General features: G+C 37.0%; 1 protein-coding gene across 1 annotated transcript; it reads right to left on the bottom strand.

Annotated features, from left to right (window-relative positions):
- Positions 1 to 4,653: 4,653 nt before the first annotated feature.
- On the bottom strand, positions 4,654 to 5,287 carry LOC122004024 (phytosulfokines 3-like). The gene is made up of 2 exons (XM_042558975.1): positions 5,125 to 5,287; positions 4,654 to 5,027 (listed from the first exon to the last, which is right to left on the bottom strand). Exons 1-2 carry the CDS (start codon positions 5,239 to 5,241, stop codon positions 4,896 to 4,898), a joined length of 249 nt encoding a protein of 82 aa, XP_042414909.1. The 5' UTR covers positions 5,242 to 5,287; the 3' UTR covers positions 4,654 to 4,895.
- Between the last annotated feature and the right edge of the window lie 5,227 nt (positions 5,288 to 10,514).

The raw sequence follows: 10,514 nt of genomic DNA, 5'->3' as shown, positions 1-10,514 counted from the left end.
TTCCCAACTTATCGGGCATATTGATTTATCGAGCTAAATCTCACCCTTTGATAAGTTAAAGAAATAAATATTAAATATATGTGCTTGTTATTATATTAGGATTAAGAGCACACACTTCCATAATAACTAAGGTCTAGTTCTTTTACTAAGTCAGTAAAAAAAAAACTTACCTAAATGGTCCTACTCAATACACTTAGAGTGTACCAGTGTAATTTATTAATTAAGATAAACTAATACTTAATTACACTACGACTATTCCGATGGTTTGTTCCTTTCCATCTTAGTCGTGAGCAACTGTTTATAATTTATAAAGAATCGTCAACATGATCTTCTGTGTGTGACACCACACACCATGTTGTCTACTATATAAATTAATTGAACAATTACATTTAACAAATAAATATAGATATTGACCAATATGATTCTTTTATTTTAAAATAAATGTTTACAAAAGCTAGGCTTTTAGTATACACTCCAACAATATTAGCGTGTTAGCATTGCATTTGTTTTTTTTCTTTATTCTGTTATTTTCTCTCAATTGTTCTTCGATTGTTTTAAACGAATGTGAAAGCCATGAGCGCTATTTACCCCCCTCTAGCACAACAATCCTACAATCCCTTTTGATTACAAGAAAAACATACAATGTGATCCTTGTCTTTGCATACTATGGAGTCGACCTCCTTTGGCTTCTCCTTGCCCTTGTGTGCCACTTAACCATTCTTTTTGGTCAACTTTGGACACTTACTCTTGTAGTGCCCATTTTTTCTATACTCAAAGCAAATGATATGATTTTTATTTTTACAAATTGAAATTGTTATACCTTCTTTGCTTGTAGGGGGTGACATCTGATCCTTCTACATTTAACCATGAAGTAGAGGTTTCTTCTTGCTCCGATGTCAAAGATTGATGTTCCCCCTCAATGCTTGAGGTGGATACCTCTTCAATATCCTCCTCGAACGTTGAGGTGGATGCCTGTCTCAACTTCCAAATCCTAATGTATATGATACAAAGAGTTTACCTCTTTGCATTTTACTTCACTTTTCCCCGAGGTTGGATTAGGGATGTAAACGAGTCAAACCGAGCCAAACAGTATTAGGCTCAAGTTCAGCTCGTTTAAGTTATATTCGGGCTCGAGCTCGAAACACACTTTTATCACAAGGCTCGAGCTCGACTCGTTTTGGAATTACCAAGCTCACGAATAGTTCGAGCTCGGCTCGTTATTAGCTCGTTTATTATAGTTAATGAGCCTAACTCGTTAAGCGAGCTCGAGCTCATTTTTTTTTGCTTAGTTTAGAGCTCGTTTTGCAAGCTTGTTGAAAACTCATTTGAATAAATATTCAACAAATCTAACAACTAAAATAATATAAACTTAACACATCATTGAATATCTGAAACTACTACATTAAACTTCTAAACTCAACACATCATTGAACATGTTCGCTAGCCCTTTAATCGAGCCGAGCTTGAGCCCGAATTCACGAGCCTATAAATGAACATGTTTGTGAGCTCACGAGTCGAATGTCCTTAAGCTCGAGCTCAAAATCGAGCTCGAGCTCGGGTCGATAAGATAAATGAAAGAACTCGAATGAACTTTTTACCGAATCAAGCTCCGAATAGTTCGTCAACCGTTTGGTTCATTTACATCCCTAGGTCGAGTCTTCATGACGTTATGCTAATTTGTTACAAAGCTCCTTAACATCTTGAAATTCTCTAACTTTAGTAGCAAAAGGTGGAATCCGCCACCCCAGCGACCCTATGAAATTTTCTAACCTTGCACAATATGGTGCTTGACAATAAATTAACAAATAATTTGATTACTTTGTCATTTGCCTCGCACCTCTTGACTTGCTCGTTGGTCCATTTCTTCTTCTTGAGAAGTTTTCCCTTTGAATCTCTTGGAGCTTCAAAATCCTTCGTTAGAGCAAACCATTGACCTATCTCCATCATGAGAAAAATTTCAACCTTTGATTTCCAAAAGTCGAAGCTTCCAATGTCGAATGGTGGAGGTGCTCGGATATCATATTCTAATCCATATCTAAACTCCATTTTAAAACTTGAACTCCTTGAATGATAATTTCTTAACTTTGAAATTAGGGCTTCAAGTTTCAATGTCTTTTTCTTCCTCTAGCTCATTGCTCTCTTAGCGATTAGTCTAATGCAGAGCGACCTAACTCTGATACCACTTGTTAGGACACTTCGACGATCTAGAGGGGGGATGATTAGCTCAAATCACTTCTTCAATGATGAGTTGCAGCGGAAAACATTTGAAGCAATGCTAACACCCGGATTTACTTGGTATCTACCTCAATGATGTGATTAATCTAAGGATCCACATAGAGTACACTCTCCACTGTGAAAATACTCCTTCTCGAAAATATTCTAAAGGTAGAGAAACCTCGTACAAACTCACATACAAGAAATACAATGCAAACAAGAAGAAAATACACAATTCAAATGAAAATCTTGCTTGCTTTCTTGTAGCTTGTAAACGCCTCTTAATCGGTTGAAAAGTGCAGCAACACTTGTCTTCCAAAGCTCAAGGATCGGTGGTGAAGAGTGGAGAAAAAGAGTTGCGTTTGAATCTTCGTCGATGCCTTTATATCCTGTGGATTAGGGCTCTCAATCGATTGCCACGTCAGATCCGAGCACATCTAGCTGTCCAAATCTTGCAACGACTCTTTTCTTCGTCACTTAATCAATTAGTCAATCGATTATGAGTCTTCTTAATTGATCACTCAATTGATTATGAACCCAAATGTTAGCTCACAAACTCCCCCAATCAATTACCCAATCGATTACGCTCTCACGAGGAAGCTACTGTGCTTCGTGAAAAACTCCTCTTATCGATTGGTTGATCAATCAAGATGCTACTGTTTGTCGTGAAGAAAATGTATCCAATCGATCACTTGATCGATTGATGTAGCTCAATCGATCACCTGGTTGGCTTGGAACGCCTCTGTATGTCGTGGAGAAGTGTGCTCAATCGATCCATTGATCGATCGACACAACTCTCAATCGATCAATGGATTAATTGAGAATGTCTCTACATCATAGAGAAGTGCAATCAATCGATCGAATGATCGATTGTCGCAACACTCAATCGATTAGTTGATTGATTACTTAACTCTAACTTGCTTAAACCAAGTCTAGGATTCCCTTGTCCAATCTTTGGTCAACCGTGACCTATTGGGACTTTTCCACCAAGTGTCCGGTCAACCTTTTGTTTCGCTTAGACTTTACCAACTTCCCATTGTACTTTTGATCACCAAGTGTGATCCTCCTTGACCCATTTGGATTTTTCTCTTGTCTAACTATAGTTAGAATTTTACTTTATCAACGTGTAGTCCTCCTTGACTCATTTAGATTTTCCTCTTGTCTAACCATATTTAGGACTTTACCTTGCTAACGTGCGATGCTACTTGACCCGCTTAGACTTTTCTTTTCCTAACCGCAGTTAGGACTTTCCTTACCAATGTGCGATTCATCTTGACTCACTTGAACTTTCCTTGCCAACGTACAGAGTCCTTCTTGACCTACTTGGACTTTCCTTTATCTAACCATAGTTAGGACTTTCCTTGTCAACGTGCAGTTCTCTTTGATCTATTTAGATTTTCCTTTGCCTAACACCAGTTAGGACTTGCCTTTCTCACATATTATCCAACAATGTATTGTCCAAACACATTGTCCACAACATATTATCCAAACATTGAAACTCAAACTCGAATTTACTTGAACTTAATCAAACTTGTCAATCTTGATTAGGGGAATAATCTCCAACATTGATAACTAAGATCAATGCCCTCATTCATACTTGAAACATTTTGATGCTAAAATTATTAACTAAATGAATCCAATTGAAAGGATGAAGAACTAAGTTAGAATTAAATGGCCGATGAAAATTATTAACCGAATGAACGCACATAATAAACTAAATAAAAAAAATACAAAATTATATTTAAAAATGGTGGTCTATGGTTGAAATAACGAAGGCTCATACTTCAAGTTCAAATAAATTATGCAAACTGTAAAATAATAATAATAATTATTATTATTATTATATATATAATGGTTAATTTAATGGAGTGTGACGGGGGTTTACGCCCTTTTGACCCAAAGATGTGGGACGAAAGATTTGAGTTTGTCTTATTTTCACATCCTATTCCATCTTATACATGTCCCATCACGCAAATTAATTAACTTACTATTAAAATTCCTTAAGCAAATACAATTGAGAAATAACATGACCAAATAAATTAATATTATTTTTTAATAAAATAAAGTTCGAATGCTCGTATTATATATACTTTCTTTCTAAAACACATTACATTTAATCAAATAAAATATTCTTACTAATACAATGTAAATGCCGTTTCAAGATGAGCAATTGCGGATATGAAAGCAAGTGAAGGGAGAAAGGGAAAACAATCCTGACATGTTGCAATCTTAGTCAATTAGATTCACGTTAATCTCAAAAATCAGTCAATTAAACAGACACATAACAAAAAAATTAATGGAGGTTGACCATTTGCCAATCCAAGATTGTCAAACCACATTTAATTTATAATTATTTTTCAAACATATAATTTCTATATTTTATTTATGAATACTTAATTTATTCCTTAAGATTTATTTTCATTGAACTCCAAACAAAAATTGCTAAACTTAGAAACAGCACTAGCATATATATTAAACACTATTACAAACATTAAAAAATTTACACTCGCCTCCCCCCATATTTTATTATTTTTCTAAAATAAAAATAAAAATTCCCTTTAGAATTTCAAAAGTGACATAGAGTCCCTCAAACTTTTAAAATTCTAAAGGGCATTTTTAAAATAAGGGGGAATTATATTATATAAATTTATAGATATAATATATTTATCAGCTTATTTAGTTCAATTATGCTTCTCTTGCGTATAAATGTAGTCGGTGTGTGCCACCAAAGTCCTCCTCATCAAGCATTCATCCTCTTCTTCTCCATTACCACAACCTTCTAGTTTCTCTTCCATCACCTCCTTTTCCAAACCCTATAACCAATAATAAAAAAAAACATATCAAAACAAAATCAAATCAAGAAAAAAAGTATATATTTTTCCCCTTAAAAAATGAGGGAAAAACACGTACCTTGGAGTTGTCTTCCTTTGGATGATCAATTGGCACTGACCTACTTGCATGAGCTAAAGACACAAAGAGGAGGAGAGCAATGAACAAAAGCATGATCTTTTTGGAGCAAAATGCCATGCTTGATTACTTGGGGATAAAAAAAAAACTAGGGTATGTAGTTGCACTAGAGAAAGGCTGAGGCATGGAAGTGGAGATGGAGAGGGTTTAAATAGAGCATGTGGAGAGGTGTATTTTTTTTATTAAGGGAAAAATATATATATTTGAAAAAAAAAAACTTATTTTGCAATAAATGCTTTCCATTTGGTGTTTGATTTGGAGCCTCAAATTGGATTAATTAATTGCATTGTATTAGGGAGGGGGAGATGTCTATGCATTTAATTCCATTCAATGAGTTCCCATTCTAAATGCAATATTTGGAGTTTTAGCTAGACAGGTTTGGGGAGGAAATGGATTGTCTTAACATTTTACCAAAAAAAAACATCTAAATTTTAGAAATTATTAAAGGGTGTACTATATTTTAATATATATAAAAAGCATACTTTTATCTCAAAATATATCTTTCGTGTTATCAATTACCAGTCTAGCTTGCAGCCTGACTATATTAGGGAAATAAGTTCTTTGGTAATACCAAAAGATGATGTGGATTTTTGATAATTTTTAAAACATGTGTGGACCCAAACTATATCTTTTTGTCTTGGTTAGCGTCTATTCTCTTGGATGGATAAGTGCATGGATATGATTCTAGAACAAATAATACGAAATGGATGTGTATGGTTGACCATTGATCATACGCAATTTATCTAAATATATTTATTGATTTATTAGTTTTTATTATTTATCTAAGCAATTACTAAGGGAGATTGTGGAGTTGAAAAAAAAGTAAATATTTAAAGTGATAAATTTAAGTCAAGTATTATTTATTGGGACATTGACTAGAAGCAGTAGTTATCAATTAGTTAGTTAATTAAAAATGATTAATTGGAGTTTTAATAAAAAAAATGATAAAAATGTTGTGAGGCTCGAGTCCTTGTAGTTCTGATCCTCTGTCCTCATTTTTCTCTGTCTTTGTGTCCCATTGCCGATCGGGCGGGTCAGATTATATCTCAAGGATACTTTGCAAATCACGAGAATACTGTACACATTTTAAAGATGCCATGATACATTGAGATGTAATTTGACCCGTCCGATCGGCAGTAGGACATGAAGACAGAGAGAAATGGGGACAGAGGATCTGAACTGGAGTCCTTGAGCTCCGTTTTCAAATGTTTTGATATATGAAAAATTAAATGTATGATGTGTGTATGACACGTGTCGTCATTAGGACATAAGAAATATTTTTTAAAAAAATAATAATTTTATAATATGTGATTAAGATGATAAAAAATAACTATGTTCATCTTTAGTGCTCCCGTCAATTATTCAACCGAAATTCAAAATCTAAATGTAATAATAATAATAATATTTTATGTGTTAATTACTAGATCATCTTTCGATAAGACTTACAATGTGTGATCAAATGTGTAACATGAGTGGTGTCATCTAAAGGCCTGTAGGCCTACAATGAATGGACTGTCTTAGAGCACTAGATTTTAAAGAATAAAAAACATTGGGTTTTATTGTATCTAAAATCCTATTCTAAATAGGGTATTTTAGATAATAAATAATTTAGTTTTTTTCTCTATTCTAAATAAACGATTTAATAGATTAATCTCAATTATTAAAGAAAGAAGAGAGGAGATAGAATGGTATAAAATTTTGATTTACACTTCTATTCAAAAGAACACATTCAATTAAAGGGCCTTCTATAAGATCTCTTATAAATGGTCCCTCTCAACCATCTGATCCGTCTCATTCAATTCAAATCGTTGATAACCGCTTCATCATCTATGACCAAGATCGCTATCAACAGATGGACGGACGGACGGATGGATGGATGGATGGATGGATATGACCTCTCCATGACAGACTCCTCTTTGTATTCCCATTCAAAGACTTATATCATAAGACTCACAAAGAGCCAAGTCATCGCAAGGTGACCCGAATGCCTAGGGCATCGTTAGCATGAGCATTTAATAGAATCGGTGCAGGGTGATGAACAATCAAAATCGGTGTGTAATATCGAAAAGTAAATGTCTGAGATATAAGGAAACCACTAGAGAATAGAGATCAAAATCATTTGAATGACATGAAACACACACTACAAAAAAATGTGGCTGATAGAACTACAAACCATAGTTCTATCCTTATTATGTGATATGTGTGGCATGAGGCATATTTCACAATCTTGGATTTGAATCTGATTGACGGTGAAGTTTTTTTTCAATGTAGTTTGTTTTCTGTTTAGGGTTGTCATCCTCATGATAATGATAATTGAATTTGTGTCTTTCTTTGTATCTCTACTCTCCTCACCCTCAATATTTTCAAATTTTGAGAATTATACCAACTTGGCCAAGGGAGAAGTCGATCCAAGTGAATTAGCGCAAGGGAAAAGTTTAAATTCTCAAACTCTAAGGCTTTTCGAATGTCCAAAAAAAGCTCCTTAAGAGCGAAAACTCTCTTCTTTCAAAGTAATTTAGTATCTTAAAACCCTAAATGACTTCATCGGTGATTCAACTAAATGAAAAAAAAAACTCCAAATGAGCCTTACCATACGATATAGGGCATGACCGAGCCAAATCTAATCCGAAGTTGTAGTCAAGCGACACAAATTCTTGGAATCTCTTCAAAGCAATGGTTTGTGATAAATTTCGATATTATAAACCCATGTTTCATATGGAAAACTTTTTTTTTGTCGCCATGAAAATAGTCAAAAAGCGATTGATAAAGAGCAAAGATTACCAGCAATTATTCAGCCTAGTGTTAAAAGGTCCAAACTTAAACCCTTTAACCTGTTGGATTGAGGATGATTTTTCATATGAAGATTTGTTAACTTCGTCCATAATTTTTGGACATCTTTGCATCCATCTATTTTGCATAAGAAATTGATAGGCAATAAACTAGCCAAAATTTTAGTTAGCTTATCATTGGTCTCTGATATCTTCACTTGCTCCTCGGTCTACTTTTTGTTTTTCTTGAGGAGCTTTCATTTGTCATCTATTAGAGTTCGAAATATCTCTATTAGAGCAAATCAGTACTCTATGTCCATCATCAAAATTTTTTTCAAAATTTCATTTTCCAAAGGTCAAAACTTCTCAATATGAAGGGTGAAGATGCTCGGATGTCATATCCGACTCTATCTCATGAATCCATTTGCAAAGTTGAGCTCCTTTGATGAATAATCCTTCGACTTGTTGAAATTTATATCTCAAGTTTTTAACTACTTCTTCTACCTCTAGCTCTTTTGTGTAGGATCGTAGATGTGCTAGGAGGGGGTGAATAGCACGCGTTGCTTTTTCGTTTGTTTCAGAAAACTCAAAGTAAATGCAGCGGAATAAAGAATGAAAAAGACAAGTAATGCTAACAAGTTTTCTTTTACTTGGTTCGGAGCCTGTGACGACTCCTACTCCAAAGTCCGCGATCGTTGATCGCTTTCGATGGGCAATCACTAATAGCTCGAATAATAATTACAAGTTTGAAGTACAACAACAATATTATAAAGTTACCGACAATACAAAGATTAAGAAACAGGATCGTCAATTGTCGGGGCAGCTGAGCGTTATCGAGTTGTTTCGGAGTAGCGCGTAGCTTAGAAGATCCTTCTAAATTCTGTTGTCAATGTTGTGGCAACTGGTCGAGCCATCCTTTTATAGCCAACCCAGACCTAATCCAGATCCACTGATCTCGGGATCAGGTTTGACTCATCACTAATCGGTCGATCGATCCCTTGGTTCAGTCGACTGATCCCCTGGTTCGATCGACCGATTCCCTGGTTCGGTCGACCAATCTCGCTTGGATCAGCCCCAATTCCCATCCAGATTTCGCCGCTTCGGATAAGCCTTCGTTCGGTCAACCGATCTCGTTGTTCGGTCGATCGATCAGTTGATGATCTCTGCCTCGATCAACCCAACCTGATCCAGTCGTCGCTTATCCTTGGTTCGATCGACTGAACCTGAGGTTCGGTCAACCGATCTCCTGGTCAAACCCGGTCCACTGGCTGGAACTCTGATCTTGCTGCTTGGAGGTTCGGTCGACTGAACCCGAAGTTCGGTCGACCGATCCCGGTCGAATCTAACCATGCACAAAGTGCTAGTCTCCTGTAAAATAGAGTTAGCACATAGCAGATAATATGTAAATAAATAGCTTTGACAGCTTTCAGACTGTCTGGTTCTGACTTCGGATTTTCTCTGAAAATCCTAGGTCAAACCGACATCTACTATTCCTTCAATGAGAAACGCGTCCTCACCTACTTCTCTGAGAAGAGATTACCTGTTGCCAGATCGGTCCTCTAGACCGACTGGACTTTCCGCCTAGGGTTACCACCTCCTAGGACCTAGGGTTACACCCCCTAGAGTTATCCATGACCTAGGGTTACCACCCCCTAAGACTTAGGGTTGCCACTCCCTAGGACCTAGGTTATCATCCCCTAGGGTTTCCACCTACCTAACCGCAGTTAGGACTTTTCCATCATCTAGGGTTATCGGCCCCTAGGACCTAGGGTTACCACCCCCTAGGGTTTTCCACCTGCCTAGAATCTGTTGGAACCGCAAGGTTATTTTTGATGTGATCAAACAAGATAAGTTAGGTCCTGTTGGTATTTATCTCTGTGTCTAAGTGTGTAGGAACTTAGGAGTACAAAAAGTTGGGCAAAAGATGAAACTAGCGAGAAGGACGGCACGGGAGAGAGCCAACGGACTTGGTGCGTCTGAGGGATGAGGTGTTGCAGAAGAGTACACCGGCGAACGAGAAGGGAGTGTGCGATGTTTCCGAGGGACGAGAAGCTGGAGCGGAAGATTACTCGGGAAGCAAAAGACGCAGCTAACGAGAAGGTCGGCACAGGAGAGAGCCGACAGTCTCGGTGCTTCTGACGGACGAAGATGCGGAAGAATACGCTGGCGGATGAGAAGGAAGCATGTGACGATTCCGAGGGACGAGAAGTCGGAGCAGAAGGTTGCTCGAGAAGACTGGAAGTTGGGTTTGGATGAGCCCTATTCCGGATGGCCAAAATCACCCAAACGAGTGGAGGAGTGGAAGACCCGGACCGAGGCAAGCAGCACTGGAGCAGAGGGCCCAGACTGAAAAAGTCAACCATATTGACTTTAAGGGTCCGGGTGCCCGAAACCTGATTGTATCCAGATCACGTTTGATCGCGATCTGTTACGGAGGGGATAAAGTTTTATCCCCCTCCAGGCGCCTGGAACTCTTCCAGGAGCCCTAACCAAGACTATAAATATTGCCTTGGTCCAAGAAACTAAAAAGAACAAGCATTCTGCAAACAACACTTGTACGTGCTT

This window comes from Zingiber officinale, chromosome 7B (genome assembly GCF_018446385.1).
Source record: "Zingiber officinale cultivar Zhangliang chromosome 7B, Zo_v1.1, whole genome shotgun sequence".
Taxonomy (NCBI): domain Eukaryota; kingdom Viridiplantae; phylum Streptophyta; class Magnoliopsida; order Zingiberales; family Zingiberaceae; genus Zingiber; species Zingiber officinale.
This window is presented reverse-complemented; position numbering and strand designations above follow the sequence as displayed.